The sequence below is a fragment of the Plectropomus leopardus genome, chromosome 15, assembly GCF_026936395.1.
Source record: "Plectropomus leopardus strain MGB_pleo_1.0 chromosome 15, ASM2693639v1, whole genome shotgun sequence".
Lineage (NCBI taxonomy): Eukaryota > Metazoa > Chordata > Actinopteri > Perciformes > Serranidae > Plectropomus > Plectropomus leopardus.
Window position 1 is genome coordinate 14,011,760 of NC_142190.1, and position 22,304 is coordinate 14,034,063.

The following is a 22,304-nucleotide window of genomic DNA, read 5'->3' on the forward strand; positions in this document are numbered from 1 at the left end:
AATCAATAGGCACCTTGTTTGAAAACAAGGGGATTATCTGTGATGAGAGTGAGTTTGAACAGGAAATAACATAAACAGGAAGAACAGGAAGTACATAAGAGGAAGTATGATGTAATGTATTTTGTCATGCAGAGGCGTGATTCTAATTTTAGGTTAAGTTCATTTTGATCACAAACATGACATGATGGGGTTAGGGAAAGATCATGGTTTAGGTGAAAATAACTATCTGGTTAAGCTTAAGGAGCAATTGTGGTAAATGTTCTTCCTTTGCTCTCAACAGACAAAAGTGTAAGTCCTGCATTAAAGGGCTTTTGTCACGTGAACGTAAACATAAGTTGTTTTGGGATCGTTCATTCACTGGCGATCACTCGAAGTCCAATACAGTTGTCCTCCTGTTGGTGGGTTTGGTCGTTTGTGGGTCTTCAGGTGACTGAAGAGTCCCGTTCTCCTCACAGTAACCTTGATATCCACAGACACTCTACGGAGTGGGTTAATCCTTTATCGTTGGCACTCCCCCAGGACTCCGGCTGAAAAGGCTACCTGTTGTCTGTGTGTTTCCCAATTATAGTTTTCTCCTGAGTAAGCATACATTAGGTGACTCATCAAGAACGGCTGTCTGCCAGAGCTGGCTGGAACGCAGTGTATTATTTCAGCATCAGTGTATATTTCAGGCTGAGTGAGAGGGGGAGAGCGAGGCCATAAACCTAATGGGTTAGTTCACTCAATAAAGCAGTGACTTGTATGACTTGGAAGCTGCCCAAACTACAACATACTCAGTGCCACTGGCGGTTTTTCTGGGGGAATTTGAGAGGAGGTGAAAGTGTGTTTTTATGTGTACTTACTTGCGTGTTTCCTTGTCTCTCTCAGACTGACTGATGAGGAGAGAAAACAGAGAACAGTCTGAGTAGAGAACATTTTAGGGACCGTGCTTAGAGCTGAAATTTAGCAGTTAAAGTAAAGGTTAAGAATGTATAAATGAGTGTTTATTTGTGTACATATCTGCATGTATGTGCAACTACCTGTTCAGTGCACAGACACTGTGTGCATCCAGTGTGCAGTGGAAAGCCTCAGACAGACTCATGTTTCTGCGTTAACTGAGTTTGGTCATGTCTCTCTTCTCTGCGGTGTGATGGTGAAACATTTGATTCAGATCGTCAGGAGAGTTCGGCCTGTTGGAAAGAAGTTTTGTTACCACTAACAGTAAACTGACACTGTGTGGAAATACAATTACAATGTTCAGAGCTCCATGGAAAACAGGATGAAGCTGAAACATGTGGGAGACGTTTAAGAGTGGAGTAATTTAAAAACCAACAGCATTTTTCAACATCTTTTTCTCAAAATAACACCTACAGGACACTTTTTATTATAGTCTGTCTGATGCACAGAGAAGTGCTTTTTGTCATATATTTCCTGCATTTGTTTTGTTGTTGTTTGTTTTGTGTTGGGTTTTTTTGGGGGTTGATTTGAAAGTGAAATCACAATTTCAAAAAGTGTTTAAAATTTAGAGGGATTTAGTGGCATTGAGTGGTGAGTATGGCACATTGCAACTTGCTGAAACTTCTCCCTGTTAGGATTCCTTTGGTGTTTTTTTAGGAGTTTTTCACCAGGAGCTGAATTATCTCCTTCTCTGAAACAAATGCACCCGACAATTTAAACCTGTAAAAACACAGAATAAAGCATGTTTAAAAAGCATGTTTCACATTAAGGTGTTTTACTAATCCTGCTCATCACAGATGGGCCTCTTACTACAGTGGTCGATGCACATGGATGGCCCTATCTAGAGCCAGTGTTTGGTTTTTCCATTCCGGATTACTGTAGAAACATGACAGTGCATCATGGCGAACTCCGTGGATGAGGACCCATTAATGTTAAAACTGATGCAGAAGGTAATAATGCATAAAATCTCATCTGGGCTTTATATTTTTGCCTCTAGTTTAGTCCATCAAGTTAAGGTTCACTTAACCAGCATGCAGATTTTTTAGTCAATGTGTTTTACATTCACAGTGACTCAAATTCAAACTAAGAGCTCACCGGTGACTCACAAGAGCAGCCTGTAGAGTTCGGTATCTGATTCTGGAAGTAGTGTTCAGTATTTATACCTCACTGGCTGCATAGCTTTATATGTGGAGAATGAATGCCGTACATTTCTAAAGGTGAGACAGTCCTTTTGTCAGCACTCATGAATGTTTCTGTCAGGTTGCACATTAAAGGAACTCCTGTCTGGATCTGCACAGACATTATTTCATCTCTGCATGTTTGACTGTTGTTCCAACCTGCACAGTTTCTCTTTAGTTGTGTCTCCACTGTTCCCTTGAAAACTGCTGGGAAACTGATTCCTGGTGTTTCACAAAGGATTTTCTAAAACAAATATTAACTGTTTGTAAGATTGGTGCTTCTCTTTTAAACCAAATCATCAATTTTATATGTAGGACATTATTTAGAATTTAGCCTTTACGTACTTATTGTACTTTTTTTATTTTTTATACTGTCATAATGAAAACAATGACAAACATTCTCACTTTTTTGCAATAATCTTCTCAATTAAGTGCATATGGAAACTTCCATTGTGTCTAATTAAGTTTATATTTTAAAACAGAAATAATTATTTTGCAGATGTCTCTGCTTGATTATTTATTTTCCCTGCAGAATATTAGGCTGACAGATAATTGGATTTGGAAAAAAACAAAAGTATTTTGTTGGTATTTAATTCCTTCTAGGCCCTTTTTCTATTCCTATGTTTCTGTCTGTTACAATGATGAACATAAGACATTTTGACATCATGTGCAGTTAAATCAGTTTTCAGTTTTTTTGTAGAAACAAAACCGGCGAGCGTTCTGTGTGTCTGTCCATCTGACTTCATGTTGGCATGCTTTCCTCTGGAATCCCTCTGCATATCAATGACTTCATGTCAAAACAAGCCCCAAATCCCTCTCTGCTGTATGTGTGTATGTGTGTGTGTTTGAGAATCTCACAGGGGTTAGTTCAAATATCTGCGTAGCAAAAATGAAAGCAGACTGCGTGTGTGTTTGTGCATATCTGTGAGCCTGACTGACTGTCCATAAGCCTCTTTACATAGGCTGGAGGTTAAAAGTCTTAAAGTCCAGCGTTTTTCTCTGATCATATTCCTGGCAGGCTGGTCAAGTGCAGAGAAGGATGTCGCTCAAGTGGGAAGAAGGCAGAGAAATGAAAGTAAGTGTGTGTGTGCGTGTGTGCTGCAGACATTTCACCACCACTCTACCTGCTTTGTGAATATTATATCTTCTGGCACAGCAAGAAACACAGAGAGATCAAGCTGGAGGGAGGAGGAAGAAGCCTAAAGCTGTGTTGGCTCACCTGCAGTCTGCAGTTATTCAATGTTTCTCAGTGACAGCTTTAGAGTCAGCGAGGGGCTACTGCTTTAATTTTAGCACAATACAGTGGGCCTTTTTCACAGCAGACATTTTGACATATCACAGCAAGAAAAAGCTCTGGTGTAATTAGTAACAATATGATGATCTGTTCCATTTGGGTGAGCTAAGTCACTGTTATGGCTCACTGAGACACTTACAGGACAAAATATCTTCTGTGCATTGCATATTCTAATTTTAATCAGCTATGACAATATCAGCTGGTTATCTTAACACATTACAATATCCAACAGACACTTATAAGTGGAGGCCACCAGTATATGACCTATAACAAGTGATGACACTTAAATGTCCACTGTGCAGTATTTAGGGGGCTATATTGGCAGACACGGCCTATGGTACGACAAGTGTTTTCTTAAGTGTATAATTACCTAAAAATTTAAATTGTTGCGTTTTTGTTACCTTAGAATGAACCATTTATGTCTGCATAGGGAGCAGATTCTCGTCATGTTGCACCGCCATGTTAGTACAGCAGCCCAGAACAGACAAACCAAACACTGGCTCTAGATAGAGACATGCACATTTTGATGTTGGCCAGCGTAGTTAGCAGCACCTGTGGAGCAAGAGGATCGGAAAACACAGAAATGTCAAGACCTGAAACTGCTTTATTCAGTGTTTTTACTAGTTTAAATGACAGGATCCGTTTTTCTTAAAAGGAAGAGACCTCACGTTAGGATCGTAAGGTTCTAACTGAGTTATATTCTCATTCTGTGACAACTTATTATGTGAGGTGTTTTTTTTAAGGTATGTGATTAAATCTAAAATGACCATGTCTTTGCCATCACAGCTTCTGAAATTCACTTCTTAAAACCCCTTTGTACAGACTTTCTTTTAATGTCATCTTATAATTAGTTTTTTTATGTATCTTTTATTCTGTCTTGATCCTGCTTATTATTATTATTTTTATTAGTATTATTATTAGCATTTATATATTTATTTCATATTTATTTAACCTTTATTTAACCAGGAATAGTCCCATTGAGATTCAGAATTTATTTCCCAAGAGTCACAAAGAATTTCACATAAAAGAACAAGCAGACTAAAAACACAACAGCAAAAGTTCAAACAAACAGCATAAAAAAATCACACACAGGTAACAAAGTTAAAACAATTAGCAGCATTCAGAAACCTATCCTTTGCATTCAGTGTCCAAAAGGTCCTTAGTCCTGGTTTTAAAATCTCCCAGGCTGATAAGAGTCTAGTTTAGGGTGACTCTGCAGCTGACACCAAGATCTGATCTGTGATAATCTGTGTTTAGTGTCTGTATTTTGTTATTGTATTTTTCTTGCATGTTTCTGCCTCTAATTTTTGTTTTCCTTAATTCTCCATTAAGACTGGCCTTTGTACAGCATTATTGTTTTTCTTTGTTTTTCCAAAGCACTATGTAAACTCTGTGTGAAAGGTGCTATATAAATTCGGGTATTATTTTAAGGTATTGCAGGTCGGTGGCGCTCAGCTGCGCCGCTGTGTGGCGCTGTTTGAAACGCGCTACACTGAAAAACAACCTCTGGGACGCCTCGCAGGAAGGAAGTTGCTCTCGTTGACTCTACATTAGAAAACCAAGATGGCTAACCTGGACGTGGAAGATTTCATTCAACAAAACAGAGCTGTGGCAGAGCAGGTAGAAACGTTTCGAGGTTACTGGGAGAGTGAGAAACACTGGGACGCCAGGAGGGAGTTCATCCTGCGGAACATTAACGACTTCGAGGAGCCGCATCTGGACCACCTGCTCTCCCTGTCCATGGTCTGGGCTAACAACGTCTTCCTCGGCTGTCGGTGCGTAAACACAACCTGCTCTCGCGGTTACAGTTTAGTACAAATGCGCCCTTATTTGACACGTGTTTGTGTTATTTTTTTAACCTGAGCTGGGGGAGATAAAAACCGCTCCGCAGTCCCGAGTGTTTAGCTACAGTTGCAGAGTTTAAGCTAACGGTCCGGAGCTCAGTTTCAATGAAGCCGTTTAAGTTCATGTTAGGTAAACTAGCCAAACTAATAACTTATTTATCACAACTGAAGTCGTTCCTCTTCTAAAATTAAGATATATAATATGATATAACTTATGAAAGTCCACAAAACTCACCTTTGTGCGTTGTGTTGTATGTTTTTGCAAGTATAGAAGTCTTCTTCGTGTCACTCTCAACTCAGCCTGGCTCACTGCTGCCCCCTGTGTCCGGACAACGGCAAAGCAAATTAAACAAATTGGCTCGTGAGACTGCGGTTGCTTTTTTAAAAAAAATCAAAATGCTGATAATTATGGACTAATAAGACTTATTAAAGTCAAAGCTATCTGTGCCAAAAATTGCATCATGATATTAAACATGTTGACTTTGGCCTGTTTAAAAAAACAGATAATGGCCTCATGGCCTAAATAAATAAATAAATAAATAAAACATGAAAGATTAATTATTATGATTTTTTTTCACTGCTACACAGTAAATGCCTTTGTAAGTGATCCGGAAACTTGGTCTTTCACAATAATCTTATTATGTAAGATACTTTTGTTGCTTTGCTTCATCTTATTTCATTTTAATGTCTAAAAATATGTGTTGGACTCTGGTCTCAAATATTTGTATAACTGTAGCAGCACAAAACTGCCAATTGAATTATGTCAGTCAACTATCAAAATAGTCGTAGATCAATTTTCTTTCAAGCCTGAGTAGTCGTGGGTCATTATATTAAAGGAGCATTTCTTTTCATCAATGGCAGGTACAGTGCAGAGCTTTTGGAGAAAGTGAAGGAAATGGCTGAGGGCATCATAGTGGAGGACGCACCTGTCTTCAAGACAAGAGATGAGATTGTTAAGAAGCAACAGGTACGTCTGTGGACACACACACACACACACACACACACACAAACACAAACACAGATATGATTACAGAGAAATTCCTTCATGAGTTCCTCTCTCTTCCATCACAGGGTCGCTGACTGGCTCATGCGTGCCGGATTAAGCATGAAGACTGATGGACTCGGCTGTTATGTACTGTACAGGCTGTGCTTGTAACAAGACGGACTACATTTCACATGGTTTTACAATCCTGCACTGTTTATCGCGGATGTAATCAATGTGAACATCAAAAAGTGTTTTATCAAAAGCAGAAAGACTGTTAGTCAGCATTTACTTGTGTAAAGAGATCAAATATGTGGGAGCTTCACTGCTCGTTTATTTTCACATTTTTACTTTGTACTTGTGTTTGTTTTTTTTTTAATAAATTCAGATGACACATGCAACTGGATCTTGTCATAATGTTGTGGTTAAAGAATAGAAAAAGACTTTCTTCTCAGGGATTTTTTAAAATCCCTTTATAAAAGATATATCATGCTGATTCTGTGCCATTAAGATATTTTTTGTGAATAAACAATCCATGGAGGACATAACATTTTTCTTATCACTACTTCAATGCTCTGTAACATAATATTTTCGACTGTGTTTTTTTTTTGCTGCTTAATAGTCAAATTGGTTGAACAAAACAAACCAGAACATTTATGTAGTTTTCTCAGTTTTGGGTTGTTTTTGCATCTTTCTTAATACTATTCAGAAAAGAATTCAGATTATTTTCCTTCCTAAAAGTGACAATCTAACCATTTCTGAGCACAAAGCCAACCCTGATCATGACAGGAGAGGAAATTGTATTAAATTAACAAATTAAAGGTTGTAACAAACAGATTAAAGATTGGTTTTAAGAATAAAAACAAAATTTCAGTAATTACTCAGTTTCACCCACGATAGCAGACAGTGAATGTTACTTGCAATAAAACAGAAAAACTGCATTAATGGGAGAACAAATTAAGTTCAAATGTTTTTTGATATAAACACTGCAATGAAAAAAAGCGCAAAAAAATACAAACTGTCTCAAACTCTGAAAAATGTGTTTATTATGTTTATACAGCATATTGTTATAAGTATACATTTTTTGTTTTTAATTCACAAAATCTTTATAACATATCCCTTCTGCTTTTTAGGTATAATAATTTGCTAGCCACAATATGACCTTTACTGTCTCAGAAAAAAAGGAACTCTGTTTTGTGACTGTCTTTCGTGGATTATTTAGCTGGAGTTGGGCAGGGTTAACTCATGACTTCATACTCAAGTGGTCTTTTAATTGTGTATCACATACAATTAAAAAAAGGAGACAAAAAGCAGGCATGAAAACAACTTATGCCTTTGGGAAAACAGTTGATGTCCCACTGTTGAAACAGAGCTGCGTGCGAGTGCGGTCTTCCCCGCAGCAGTTTGCTCTGTCAGTCTTATTAACTGTTTTCGTTTAGAGCAAAAAAAAAAAGACTGGACTGCTTTTATCCTCTGCTCATTTGTTAATTTAAATGTCATCTGTGTCATTTTAAGAGAAGGATCAAAAGCACTGACTCTTCATTCAGGCTGACACGCGTCACAGGCAACAAAGCATTCGGAAGTTGTTTACTTTCTGTGGCGAACGGAATAGGAAAACCGCGTGGGCACGGGCTGAAGATGAACACTATCTTTAGCTCTGCATTTATTTTCGATTTTCTGAGTTAGAAAACTAGCACAACAGAACAAACATATAGGAATAAGTCAAGTTATTTCTACCAACTTCATACTGATTCTAGTTGCCTTTAATAGCCTCATACTTGCTAGCCCCGTCGTTCAAGCCACGCTCGCCATGATAAACGCACCATAATAACATCATATAGCAACACCATTCAACAAAATCTTCAAGCACTGTTGAACTCCTAAGCTCTACAAACATTTTGATAACAAGTACAGACACTGGGACATAGAACAACAGCGGGAAGATTGAATCAAATGTCAATTGCAATAAATATATTATTTCCTTGGCTCTGCCGGGATTCCCGCATCCTTTTCAACTACACTGTTTGGATCCACGGTCCAACTTTATCCTGTCCCATCCTGGTGTTAATATTTATTTTCTAATAACGCTCCCTCTCTAACATAATCTTCTACCACGGACCAGAAATGACTGGAATAAAAGCTCAGTGCTGCCTAGCCGGGGAGTCATGATTCATCAGTGCAAGGGAGACTTGGCGCTGTTGCAGCCTGTGACGTCTGTGAGCCCAAACCTACAACGTCTCTTAAAATAACAGAGATATGCTGAAACAGATTGGGGATCGTTCTTCATAAACTGCATCTGTGGCTAACATGGAGAGTAACGATGATACTGAATTTAAAAAGAGTTTTCTGGGTTGTTTTTTTCTTCAAAATGTGCTAATTTGGTCATCAACCTGCCCTTTCCCAACAGCCAAGTTGAGTGCACACCAGCAGACGTTACAAAAAAAGAAAAGAAATATTTCCAAAGAAAACAAAAAGTCTGTAAAACTCAAACACTAACAGCATCAATCCAACCAAACGACAAAGATATATTACAAATTCTGTTAGCAATAACTTATTTCACATCATGCAATAAAAAAAAGTAAAATTAAGGACAAGAGACACAAAGATAAGATTGATTCCCCCTCCCTCGGTTTCCTCAAATGTGTTGGCAAGCAAGTTAATGTCCTTTCTGGTTTGGTTGTTCTCTTGATCTTTTTTTCAGGGTGGCACTTGAGTTCTTCTGATATAGTTGCTGTTTTTTTTTTTCTTGATGAGGTAAAAATGAAAGACTGAAGTACGGGGATTATGAAGAGAGGGTGGTGGAGAGGAAGGATTAGAGAGTGAGAAGCTCAGACGTCCACCCAGCTCTGCTCCACGATGGCCGTCACCCTCTTCTCGTACTCCCTCTTGTTTTCCTGATAGAGCTGTGCGGCCTGACTGTTGGCTGGGCTGTTAGGGTTTGGCTCATCCAGCAACGACTGCTCGAAAAAAAAAAGTGAGAAAAGTGATGAAAATATCCATATGTCCATATGTCTTATCAGCATTAAATAACCAGGACAGATTCTCTGACTGGGTTGGACTACTGATAAATGTACCTGAATACAACTCATAAAGCAAAACTTATACTAACTCAGAATTTGTTCACATTTTTAACATGTTTCCCCTACCTTCTGTTAAACTAAAACATCACTTCATTTGATAATTCTGCAGGTGTGCTTTCTTTAAAGGCAGAAAAAACAACCAACCTGGATTGAGGTGAGTATGGACGACACATCGTACGTGGGGCTCCAGCGGTTCTGAAGGATGTCTAAACATATACTGCCATCTGCGTAAACTGGTAAACAGAGAGAAAACACAGTCTAGCATCAGAGCGCAAAATTTAACGGAATTCTCTGAAAATTGGCAAAAGAAAAAATGCATGTTAATGTGCTTTTTGATCGACTGCTATAAGATACAGTAGGTGGCACAAATACTAAGAACAAACTATACACAGATCTGCCATGTTTTCACATTGCAGTTGACTGCAGCATTGCAGAAAAAACAAAGCAAGTCGCCAGTAAATAAGAAGAGCTTATGATCTGGTGGAATTGCCAAATACAAGACACAAAATGAAGTGATAAAACTTGTAAGCCAAGCCTTTCAACATCAAATGTAAATCCATCATAATGGCTGTACAAAATCTTAAAAAGAATCTATTACTTCACTGATTTAACCTGCTAAATTTATTTCAGTCATGGACTGGGAAAGGAGATGAATGGGAGGAAGCAGCTTGAATGAGGAGGAACTTCAAGCCTTAAGACAATGGAGGAACAAACTGTGCAAAAAGGGTACTATACTTCATACAAACAAATGTTGAAGTTAGCTCCAGGGTTCATACAGACAGAGGCAAATCAAATTCAGTGATGTTTTACTACTTTTTCAAGCACTAATTTTTATTATCAAAGTTAGAATTGTTTTCTCCACAACCATCTGTTGCCAGGGAATTGTTCAAATCCAAAAACACATGCTAACAGGGCCTAAAATTAACTCATTAGTAATATAATATAGGAACCAAGAATAAATAAATAAATAAATAAATAAACAAACAGATTTTTTTTGTTGTCCCATCAATAGTTAGGCAAAAATGCCTGTTTTTTAACACCAAATTATAGCTCAAACTCATGCTCCGTTGTAAGGTTTTGCAGACTAGCAAACATTTTGGTGCCGACTATTTACGGGCATTTACCAAGCCGTTGGCACACAGATCTCTTACAGCTCATATGGCATTTGAAAACAATTGCAAGCATGGCTGTTCTTGACTTCCTCATTTAAACATTTATCTAATATGTTCCAAAAAGAAATTATGATTCTGTTCTCCTCTAAATTATATTTAAGTACTTTATAAAGGACCAAGTTATAAAACGTCTGATTACCAAGGTATTCCAGTACTTAAATTTCTGAGTGTCAAATTAAGTACTTGAAGCACCTCAAGCATCTTGTACGAACCCTGTGGCTATGAATAAAGTGAGGGCAGACGTTAATTTCCATTTTCAAATCCCTGGTTCGAATCTGTGAATGTGTGAGTGTGTTAGGGCAGCTGTACCGCTTACCATTTGGGTGAAACATTCTGGAGACAAACCGAACTGTGGGAGGCTTGTTTGGGTACTCCTCTGAAAACTCTATCAGCAGCTTAAACGTTCCTGCAGAGAGACAGAGACGGAGGAGGAGGAGGGCGAAAGACAGAGCGACAGAAAGAGAGCGAGGGGGAGAGTGTGTGAGGGGTGCACACAAGTAATTTTGTGAGGAGAATACAGATGTGAAGGATGGAGGGGGTCGGAGAAAGCGAGAGAAACAATTACGTTTCTAAAAATACAGGCGGCTCGACCAGACAGAGGACCTAATCCTTCACTGAGGCAGAGATGTCGACTCTGCAGGCTAAAAGGAGAATAAAGGAGAGCGAAGCCTAACAAGAGAAAACAATAAACCCTGAGTCAGCGCTTCTCATGCCTGACCTAAGTCATAATTACAAAAAAAGTGTGTATGTGTGCATTAATATGTGCGTGTCTCTTGCCCTGATGTATTATACTGCAGAGCTGCAAGTTTGTCACCAAGTGAACACACCTAATTAATGTTCAGCTACTCAGTGACTGCTACTGATGCCAGCCATTCATTTAAAGAGGTGAAGAAAACGTAATTATACGATTGATACAGATCTGAGTAAACACACATAGCTTAGCTATATGTCACTGACTGTAAAGAAGTCCACCTGTACGCTATTTTCAATTTAATGTTAAACACCTTGAAAATATTGGAGTCTGTTATGAGTTTTTGTTGTTAGCTCATTAAATTCTTGTTGTAATAAATCAATGATTATGAGGTTTAAAAAGAAGACTTGCAGCTTTAAATTGAGCGGTACTAAAATCCAGATCAGGTGGAAACTGTAGGAATTATAAATTATGAATTGTAGATCAGTCAGTACTTTGATTTATTACCTTCACTGATGATACAAAGTAATCATGTTATCAGTCTACAAATTTCTGTTGTTCAAGTTAATAATTCAGAGCATACTGTAATTTAAGACTATAGCCCTCTGCACATGGGACTGATATCACCGAGGGACCTTACAGTATATGATTTAGAAATTACCTCCACGTCTTTGTTGCGCTGGGCACTCACAAAGGATGAGCAACGTCTGTATTTTACACAAAATTACTTATTATAGCCAATGGATATGATGCACACAGTCATTTGTAACTCCACTCTGCACAACACAGAAACCCTTCAGAGCACCACCAGCAGTGGTTTACAGCAGTAACCTCTTTTTTCTTTTAAGCCTGCGTTATTGCCATTAGTCATCCATCTTATCATCTTTTGAGATTTTGCCCTTCAGATTGATTTGAGCTTGCTCTCTCTGCAAACCTGTCTCCATGCTTTTTAGCAGGATGATGCCTCCATGCCTGCACTCAAAATGCTGTCAAAAATTTTCATTTCTACAAGCCAACATGGCCACTGTAATTCTCTACTGGGAAAGAGGCAGAAATGAGGCGCAAAGAAAACGGAAAACCAAAATGCAACATCAAATCACAAAGATGCTGATTCACAAAGGAGCTGTAGTAATATTACATGAACTCTGTGTTTGGCAGAATATGGTAGGTAATTTGAAGTGGAATTTTTACTTGAAAAATAATGTGCATGGCAGATTTGCACGATTAAGATCACAGACGACACCTGACATTATTACAAATTAGCAGAAGTCCCCATGTAATCCTCGTCCTGTGTGAATCGGGTTAAGAGTATTAAGAGTTTGGTATAGAGTCATGTTTATGCTTTAGGTCGTTAAGTGCTTGAACATTAATCTGATTATTTTATTGGCTGTTGCGTACATTTCCCACATAAGGTGCCAAATGTATGCAACAGCCAATAAAATTGATTGATGTAAGAAATGATTGAAAATAGAAAATATATTTTATAAAGATTTTAACTGGATAATCTAGCCCTTTGACACTGTCCCACTGCCGTGCACAAACATAATCAGAAGGGTCAAAGGTTGTAAACTCATCGTCATCGTTTCATTTCAAATCAAATGTGTATGCAAAGTCATAACCTCTGAAAAAAAGTCAGTTCGCAAAATGCATTGTAACTTTATTTAGAGCATGTAAACTTATTATTACAAAGTTGAAAAAACGTTTCAATGAAATCATTTAAAACCCTTTTTAGAGGTTTTCTCTCCAGTTTGTGGTCATTTTATCACAGTGTTTTTCTGAAAAATATCAATTTCAGGTTTGGGAATGTTTTTGTGTGTGATTTTTGATTGCTCAGGTGTGTATCCCACCATCAGTTTTATAGCAAATACCCAGAAGGCTGTAATAGGTAGTATGAATAATGCACCTCCAAAATAATAACAGAGCAGGAGAAAGTTAAATCAAACTCAGAGCTTTGGATAAAAAGTGCTCCCACTGAGGCGGCACTTTATGGACAAGATGAATCAAAATGGAGAACTTACCGTCTTCAAACGGTGTTCCCACAGGCCTGCACAAGGCAAAGAGAGAGACAAACAAAATTATTTCCAAATTCCAAAAAATCCCCAATGCTACCAATTTGGCTTGTAGGGGAAACATAACCATTACCATCTATCCTTCAAGGACTTGCTCTGCACAGACACAAGAATCTTTATTTACTCAGCTCCTCACATTCACACAGTCTGTGTAAAGAGGCCAATTAAACCAGCTGCCCAATCATTTAACATTGCTGGCAGCTTCCTCTTTGACTTTGAATTAGGTGAGGACTATTAGCAAGTTCTATTTTAAACCCAAGTGTGTTGCTTTGGTTTGATTTTGTGGCATGTTGTTGCTTCTTGTCAAGTTTTCAATTACTTTCTAGTATTGCTTGTGCTCTGGATGTTTTATTAGTTTTTGGTTTGAGTTTTGAATTTCATAAAAATCTGTAAGCCCTTGTTAAAAAAGCATGTTTCTTATTGCTCTTACATGAGTCATTCTACTTCAAACTGCACCTCCTGAAAAAAGTCACAATTTTAGTTTAGTCCGTATTGAGGGTTCTTTCCTTTCTTGCTCCCCTTCCTTAAACTCCACCCCCAACAGCGTCTCCCAGCCCGTTCTTCCATCAAACACCCACTGTGTTTCCACCTGCTGATTTTCCAGACTGTTCTGTGTAACAATCAGTGCTACAATCAGAATTTCTTTTTATTTCTAAAGCTGGAGAACAAGAATGCAAAAGGGTGGCTGGGTTGGAGGACTCTGTGCATTACAATCACAGTGGCACACTAAAGACAGCAGGGTGGAGTTGGATTTAGAGCATGACTCACCCAAAAATAACTGCGTTCCAAAGCATGATGTTGTTCTCTGATGGTGCTCCACTCACACCGGTGGGAGGATCTTCTTGAAGTCTGGGTTAGATGGAGAGAAAGAGATGCAGGGAAGGGAGATGGGCATAAAGAAAGAGGCAACAGAAAGACAGAGGATGACAGATGGATAGACAGCAAGAAAGAGAAACAAACAAAAAAGAACAGCAAAAAAGACACAAACAAAAGGCAGAAGGAAGAGAGGCAGACAGAAAAAAGGGAGACAGTGAAAATAAACGAGGAAAAATTGGGAGCAAAAAGAGGCAAACGGAGATAAACGAAAATATAAAAGATGAAAAAAAATGAGGATGGAAAAAGAAGAAGGAAAACAGAGAAGGGGGAGAAAGAAGAAGAAAGGGAAGTAACATTAAGATGGGAGAGAGCGTGAGGATTTTAATTAACACCTTGACTGCAGGATAATTATCAGTCAAAACACGAACCGCTGTATCAACATGACTTCGCAGACAGCCAGGCTCGCAGGATCAGCTGCACACTGCCCATCCTGCTGTCACATGTCACTTAACATAAGCTGGTATCATTGACTCTCCTCTAAAGCACTACTATACCATGATCTGAGCATCACCCCCTAAGAGCTTTAGTAAACGATACAACCCTCACCTGAAATAACCTCTGGCTAACATTAACATGGTCAGGCTACCCGGATAAACCACAAACAAATATACAAACCAAAAGACAAAGGAGAGGCACCCTGATGTTGTCAATTAATGTTTGTTTTGTTATTCTGAATCACTGATCTATAAGAAATTCTGATGACCGAATTGGAGCCCAGCCCATGAAAGCTCTGGACACACAGTGTGTGTTCGTTTCCCAAGAAAAACAATCTGGTGCAGAGGAGGTGATGTGTTTTACATTTGCAGCAGCAGCAGCAGCAGCAGCACCAGTGTGCTTAGAATGAACAGAGGAGCTTAACAGGAAGCAGGACAGACAAAGACAGGTCATCGAGAAAAACTCAAACTAGTAGAGTTAGCTCAATTTCCAGTCTTGCCAGTCTGGTGTATGAGCTTAAACTGGTTTGATATGCATACCAGATGAACTGGCATGTGTCATTATGACACATTCTGGCTAATTAAAAAGTAGCCTACATCAACAATCTGTGACGATGGTGTCACAGCGCTAAATCCAACTTGTATTGCGTTAGCAATATTAATGAACACACCAACATGTTTAACATAACGTTATGGGTTGTTTTTTTTTTATAAAAAGACTAAAGGGGCCGCTTGTGACAGGCTGTATGCAAATTAATGCCATGCTGAAACAAGCAACAGGGAGGAGATCACTTTAATAGAGATGGAACAGGGGAAGATGCACACGTTGTTTTTGTTTACTTCAAAGTTTGCGGGGATTTTTGACAAGAAAAACATGGCAGTTAGTCTTTAAGAAAACTGAAACTGTGATAATATGGCAACATTTTGGATCTGGAACCGACAAAAGAGGGTTAGGTGACTTAACTCTTACATAGGCTCTCTCGGTCTATACAACTCCATTTATACCCAGCTGGATAAAAACAGAGAAAATCCTGATATCAGAGAACCTGGAACTAGCAAATGTTTGTCTTTTATGCATGAAAGAAATGGTATTACTGCAAATCTTAATAGTTGGTGATTAATCTTTTGATGAATTTAAAGTTAGACATTTGCTACAGTTTCAATACATGTTAATTTAGGAACATGACATGGGTATTTTTCTTAATTTTTTGGCATTTACATGCCAAGTGATTCGTCTCAGGATAACCAAAAAATAATAATATTAATGGTTTACTCATTAATGAAAATTATCATTAACTCCAGCTTCACAAAGAAATCAGCCCACAGCTGTTTGACTGATAAGGTCTCTGCAAATTGCAGCACAAAACTGCCACAGCAACAACTGCCTAGCAACAAAGACGTCAACAAATCAAAACACGCAGATGTCGCAGGCCAACAATTTAAAATCGAGTTTCCGACAGCAGTCTCCGGTTTGTTAAACTATTGATCAGTGTGGGCTATGAAACAGGCACACATGGCAAATAAAAGCAGAACCTAGAATAGACTACAATTCACTCTGCTGGGTCCCTTGCTGATACTCAGAGTAGATTACTGTGTCACGTTAAAGGTCTTGCTTCAGATCACCAATGCATGTAGGCCAGGTCCAGAATCACCACAGACTATTTAGCCTACAATCCCACTCCAAGTATAAAAGCTGATATAATAAGGGCTTACAGCTATAAAGCAAGGTAGGCTGATTTGTGTGTCTGTGTGTGGATGTAGATCCATGTCTAAGTCCCTCGCTGCAGACAGACCCACTGCAATTAACCTCATTTACTGTAATCTGCCTGAGCTCTCTACTGGTGGAGGGAAGCTACTAAACTTCAGCTCGAGATAGACTAATTGTTACTTCATTTTACTTGGAAACCATGGATTACTGACTAGTGTGCGGATAGCAGATATATATTATATTTTATATATTTTTTATTTTTTCTCAGTTTGTGTGGGTGTGGATTATGGGGTGCTATGTGATAGCACATTTTGATAACAAGATGAAGTAATTGGTTGATAAATCAATTGATATTCAAATAAATTATCAAGAAAAAAAAACTGCTAACCATTCTCTCATTGGCTTTTCCAGTTTTACACCCTTGTTAAAAGAATAGCCTGGGATTTTTAAAGCGGGGCTGTATGAGATACTTGTGTGTTTTCAGTGTATTACATGCAGTAGCCGGTGTGCAGAAACAGATGAGGCATGCGCCCCACAGCTCAACATTGCCACGCTGTATAAAGGGATTGATATCAAAACGTTTTTTAGTCACTTTATATTAGGCCAGCCTAAAAATACAATACCAGTCTGAATGGACGTTGTATTGAGTGTTTTCAACATAAAGTTTCAGTCGGGTTGTGTAACAGCCACTAAGAGCACTTTGTGACCCCAACAGCTGACCTCTTAATACTCTTAATATAGCGTCCACTTTGATAAATATTGTTTTTTTTAGTTGAGTCTTTTTTAAAAGAGGCTAAAATACATTCTGAGCATACCGACCGCTAGCTACTGTATGTAACACATGCACTGTATGTATGGACATAACTCAAAATTTCCTGGAATTTACAGGCTGAGAAATTAATCAGCAGAATTGAATTTAATAATGAAATAATTGTTAGCTGCAGCCCTAGTACAATTTCTGTACCCAAAACAGTAAATGCAGTCAAGGAAACCCTTCATGGCATGCAGTCAACTCAGTAACTGACATACAACTTCTGTAACTAGACTGCCTGTTCAAGGTGGGAATATCGTGCTGTTATACTGTGTCTCCGTTATACTGTGTCACTGTTCTGTATTTAAGGTACGATTTCAGAATGGGGGGGGCAGGGTTGTCTCACCTTTAATCTGCCCTGAGAGTTAGTAACAGCGCCAAACAGTGTCTGATGTCTCAAAGAAGGACAGCAACCATGAAAGTCCAAAAACTGGATAAAACAAATTGAATTTGGAAGTTCCTTGCCCTCCCAGCAGAGGATGAGATTAGCCGCCATATAACAGAGAAGGTGAATGCTTGCTGTTATGCCATATTAATGCCATTTTTATTGTTCAGAAAGTAATTATATTCCATGTCACACAAAAGAACGACGCTGTTATGTTAAATGTCACGCTGCATTTGGTTCTGCTGTGCCTGCATGCTATTTAAAATGACACACTCAAGTGGCATGATGCCACCGTTGTTCTGGTTCTGGTTCTGTGTGAACATGTAAAGGGGTCATAAATAAGGGACTTAACAGCAGCCCTACTGCACGATCTCTGTGTCTGCTACAAATCATCTAGCTTATTGAGCACAAACATCCAGGGTCACAGAACAACAAACAAAGTAAACTCAACACATACACTCAATGCCAGTAAGACTTTAACTGTATAAAAATAGATTTTACATTGAGGAACATGTTGCTCTAGTTTTCGTTTTATCAAACCAAACCAGACTAGCTTACAAACTGCTGTAAGATAACATAAAGCTGAGTACTAACAATCTGAGGAGCATTTAGACTGAAAAAAGAAGCAAAGGGTCTCAAAGTGTAAGGGGATGGTTGTAGGTTCCATAATGTATTTTGCTTCTAAAAAATATATTTGAGGAAGAAATGAAAGTTGTGCTTTGCTGAATATAAAATTCAGATGTTTTGGAGCAACGAAATTGCTTATTTAAGCAGTGTTTCAACACCAGAGTGTCATTTCACATACAAGTCACTGAGCAAAAACATCACACACACACACGGGTGTTGTTGTTCAATTACATAGCTCAGTTTCAAGATGCATGTTGCACAAATAATTTGACTAACAGATCAAAGAAGGAAGGTTAGGCAATATCACACAAGGCTGAGTTTAATCAGCCAGCCTTGGTGTGGACACAAAGGCTGATCCAGGAATGTGCCATTGTGTTTTCCTTGCAGCGGTGTGTTACAGTTTACCACCTGGGGACTGGCACAGCAGAGTAGAGTTACAGTGACACCTTATCTGCCCTGCTTTAACGGCTGCTCTTAGTAGAACAGCTTAGGATCTTTTTTCCACTGACAGGTGTGTGAGAATAACACACAAACACACACACAGACTGTGGACTGTGATGCCATATGGAGCAAGGTAACAGATTGGGAATGGCAGGTATTACAAGCCAAGTGTGATTCTCCCAGGACAATCTAACATACTCTTGTCTTCACAGCAAGAGTTTGGAATATAATAAACAGGAAGTGGATATTGGGCTTGTTTAAATATACCAGTACGGAATTTTTCAGGCTATAACACGAGGTGGCAGGCATATAAACAGTGATGTAATGTTACGAAGTAATATTACTTTGTTACATTACTTTGGTATTTTTTGAGAGTATCTGTACTAGTGTTGTAACGGTATGAGATTTCCATGGTAAGTGTCTCAGAAAGTACTGCATTTTTATGGTATCATGGTATCAAATATTTATTAATATTATCAGGCTACATAACCCTTAAAGGAATAAAACAGAAGGGTTATTTTTGGTTAAACAAATATTTTATTGCTGTAACTTAAACTTGAAACCATTTTTTAAATGGAAGTATATGTAAAACATGTCCGTTTTGAAAATAACTAAAAAAAATCATTCATATTCTCTGCCCAGTTGCATTTTCCCCCAATACTACAGATAAGCAAATGTAAATAATATAACTGTTAACTATCATTTCATGATATACCGTCAAACTGGTACACCATTGCAACCCTAATCTGTACTTACTTGAGATTTTGTATTTCTTTCAATTCTTACTTTTACACCACTACATGTCCTAAAGAAACTGGATACTTCTCCACTACATTTACTCTAAGGATTTTACTTACTTACTACAAAATAGGGAAGAAGGGAGGAAGTAAGAAAAGGATGGAAGTACTAATGGAGGAATAGGAGGAAAGGAAAAACCAGATTTTGTTCGTTAATTCCTTTAAAGTTGTACAAAAAGACCTTGTTCTTCTTCAAGTGTTTTGTTAGGCTTGATTTTTACGGTAGGGTATGTTATGAAAGTAAACTTTATAATTCTGCCCGCTTACTCTTTTATTTCCAGCATTTACTTGTGCATTTATGTTCACTACTTTTACATAAATAAGTGTACTTTAAATATTGAAGTACAGTAAATAATAGATAGTTTAAGACTTATTCTCTGATAATATTCTAAAATGTGACTTTAACTTCTGCCAAAGTCATTTTCTCGAAAGATTTCTGTACTGTTACTCATGTGTGGCTCTCAGGTACTTCGTCCACCACTGCATATCAAGCCATCCTAAATATTGAGATGGAGCACCCCCTGATCTCACACTCTCACACACACACACACACACACACACACACACGGAGTTGTACAACACCTGTGAGCCACGTTGCTCCCAGGGGGTGGATTGAAACCATTGCTGTCTGGCTGGTTGAATTTAGCTGCCTTTAAAGCAGCAGCATTTAAACCCAAAGCTTACAGACTGCACTGGGTGATTAAGATAAATCGTATCATATTTCTCTTATAATCAGGATCAGTTAAGGCAAGACAAAGGGGTTATTGAATCTTTAGTCCAGCGACATTTAGACCACCTCAGGTAACCTCAGCTAGCACCTACGCTAACAAACAAACTAGACAGGAAAAAAGACTAACGTTATCCCCTGGGTGGAAAACACTGCATAAAGCCAAAATGCCTTCTTCGGATACCGCTAAATAAAACTGACAACACACAACCATCCCCTTATCGGCCATATAGCTGCCATTTGCAGAGACAAACAAAAAACAGCACGTTTACTTCACAATTACTCCAGTCAAGCTTTATATACAATATTCTCAGCAACAGCAGCTAACGCTCGGCTAGCTTAGCAAGCTACCGCTATCAGCTAACGCTGCTAGCTACACAAACAGAAGAGAGGACTGCTAAAACGTTGCGGTACCTTTTAAAATCTCTCATAAGCCGTCTCCTCGCCGGGGTCGACATTATTCAAAATGTAATTTAAAAAAACCTAAAACAGGATCATAAACCGAATACGACCCGAAACCAAATCCGGTGTTTCTTCCGCTTGTAGACCCTTTCTTCTTCTCCCAAAACAACTGGCTAGCTAGCTGTTTCTGGTGACGTCGGTTGCTTACAGGGCTGGCAGCAGAGGTACAGCCCCTTTTATGACATAAACCGATGTTAAAAAATGTTAATTATAACGCTCCCCAAATTAAATCCAACTCTATTTTTGTAAATGTGAGGCATAAGATACACCTAACTTAACAATATTTAAAATAAATAAATAAATAAATAAATAAAAAGAAATAAAATACAATATCAATATGCTGCAAGACAAACAAACCAGCAGTTATCATAAGGCATTTAAAACAGGGCTCCTGCATAAGAGAGCATAAAAGATGAGTTTTGAAAAGAAAAAGTTACATGATCTATGTTGAATATTGAAAAATCAGTCATTTTAAGAGTGGAACACATGAAAATATTATATTATCATAAAATACAATCTATTTAGTTTACCAATAAAAGTGGGAATATCTGGCATTTCTGGACAGTTTTCTGTGCAATTTTGTGTTTCTCAATCTGCATGTGAGATTCCACTTTCCATCATGACAGGTTTAAGAAAAGGAATTTATTAAACTATTAACAAAAAATAGATATTGCCGATCATTTTGAGATTTTACAATGCAACATCAGAAAACACAAATTTTCATAAAATCTTACTTCCCATGTTTGAGCATTTTTAAAGATTTTTGAAAATTTGATTTAAGTGCATTTAATTCCAGTTAAGGCCTTATTTTTAGATGAATGAATTCAATGCCTTTTAAGTCTTTTTAAGGATCTCCTGTAACCCTGATTTAAAAACATCCAAACCTTGAAGTTGTGTGATATGATGCCATTTAAATATCTCAGTGTGTATCATCCTAACATAAAGACACAATCGTGTTGCAGTATTTCAGTAGGGTTTTAAAGCATTTGTGTGATACACATTTCAAGTTTTATTTGTCACATAGGCCTGTCTCTACATTGTGCAGTGAAATGTTTGTTTCCGCCTCTGGCACTGTGCTGTAATCACATCATAGCATGTAAAGCATCTGATAAAGTTACTGTAGACTTGGCAGAAAGTGTTGCAGAAATCAACCAAGTCCAAGATCACATGACATACAGCTCAATACTGTGAGTCACACACACTGAGTTAGTTAGTCCCACTGCAGGGCTTCAGTGCAATCCCACTCAAAGCTCCAGCAAAAATAACTGTCTGTTTAATCTAGATTAATCATTCTCTTGACCATTTCCACGAGCCAGTCCAGATTGCAGCTGTCAATGGACTCGCTGCCCTGTTAGCATTTCACTATTGAGAGAATGTAGGTCACACATAGACAAAAGGGCCTGACTGTGGCGTTAGTCTTTTCTGGCTCCCCCAAGAGCCAGGAATGAGAAGCATGCCCTTTATATAATGCAAAACACATTTACATGATGTGCTGCTATCTCCGCTCTTAGGGGAGGAAAATGGTTTATTTATGTGATTTCGTCACCAGTAGAAAACTTGATTTTATCAGCATTGAAAAAATAGTGAAAGAGTTTTTATTCAGGGAGGTTGATGAGGACTGAGAAACTGCTTGGATCGGGCCTTAAATCAACAATTAAACATTTTTAAGCCTCTTGAAGTAGCATTTGTTTGTTTTGTAATTCTCTGTCTGGCTGGTCCATGGAGAAAAATGTGACCCTGTGTCTGTATGTCTGTCAGTCAGAGGCTGGACAAAGGCCTGGTTTCAGCCA

At 38.3% G+C, this 22,304-nt stretch overlaps 2 protein-coding genes across 2 annotated transcripts; one reads left to right on the forward strand and one right to left on the reverse strand.

Annotated features, from left to right (window-relative positions):
- The first annotated feature begins 4,924 nt into the window (after positions 1-4,924).
- xtbd1 (XRN2 binding domain containing 1) lies at positions 4,925-6,635 on the forward strand. Its single transcript, XM_042499858.2, has 3 exons — positions 4,925-5,183; positions 6,114-6,219; positions 6,324-6,635. Exons 1-3 carry the CDS (start codon positions 4,972-4,974, stop codon positions 6,330-6,332), a joined length of 327 nt encoding a protein of 108 aa, XP_042355792.1. The 5' UTR covers positions 4,925-4,971; the 3' UTR covers positions 6,333-6,635.
- Positions 6,636-7,257: 622 nt separating this feature from the next.
- On the reverse strand, positions 7,258-20,655 carry ube2b (ubiquitin-conjugating enzyme E2B (RAD6 homolog)). The gene is made up of 6 exons (XM_042498806.2): positions 20,467-20,655; positions 14,015-14,095; positions 13,196-13,221; positions 10,803-10,892; positions 9,459-9,547; positions 7,258-9,191 (listed from the first exon to the last, which is right to left on the reverse strand). The coding sequence occupies exons 1-6, from the start codon at positions 20,508-20,510 to the stop codon at positions 9,063-9,065; spliced, it is 459 nt and encodes a 152-aa protein (XP_042354740.1). The 5' UTR covers positions 20,511-20,655; the 3' UTR covers positions 7,258-9,062.
- Between the last annotated feature and the right edge of the window lie 1,649 nt (positions 20,656-22,304).

Excerpts from the sequence above, each read along its gene's own strand:
- xtbd1 (XM_042499858.2), top strand. The coding sequence starts at position 4,972 with ATGGCTAACCTGGACGTGGAAGATTTCATTCAACAAAACAGAGCTGTG. Across the intron at positions 5,184-6,113 it reads AACGTCTTCCTCGGCTGTCG|GTACAGTGCAGAGCTTTTGG; the intron begins GTGCGTAAACAC and ends CATCAATGGCAG.
- ube2b (XM_042498806.2), bottom strand. The coding sequence starts at position 20,510 with ATGTCGACCCCGGCGAGGAGACGGCTTATGAGAGATTTTAAAAG. Across the intron at positions 14,096-20,466 it reads CTTATGAGAGATTTTAAAAG|ACTTCAAGAAGATCCTCCCA; the intron begins GTACCGCAACGT and ends CATCTAACCCAG. Across the intron at positions 10,893-13,195 it reads GGGAACACCGTTTGAAGACG|GAACGTTTAAGCTGCTGATA; the intron begins GTAAGTTCTCCA and ends GTCTCTCTGCAG.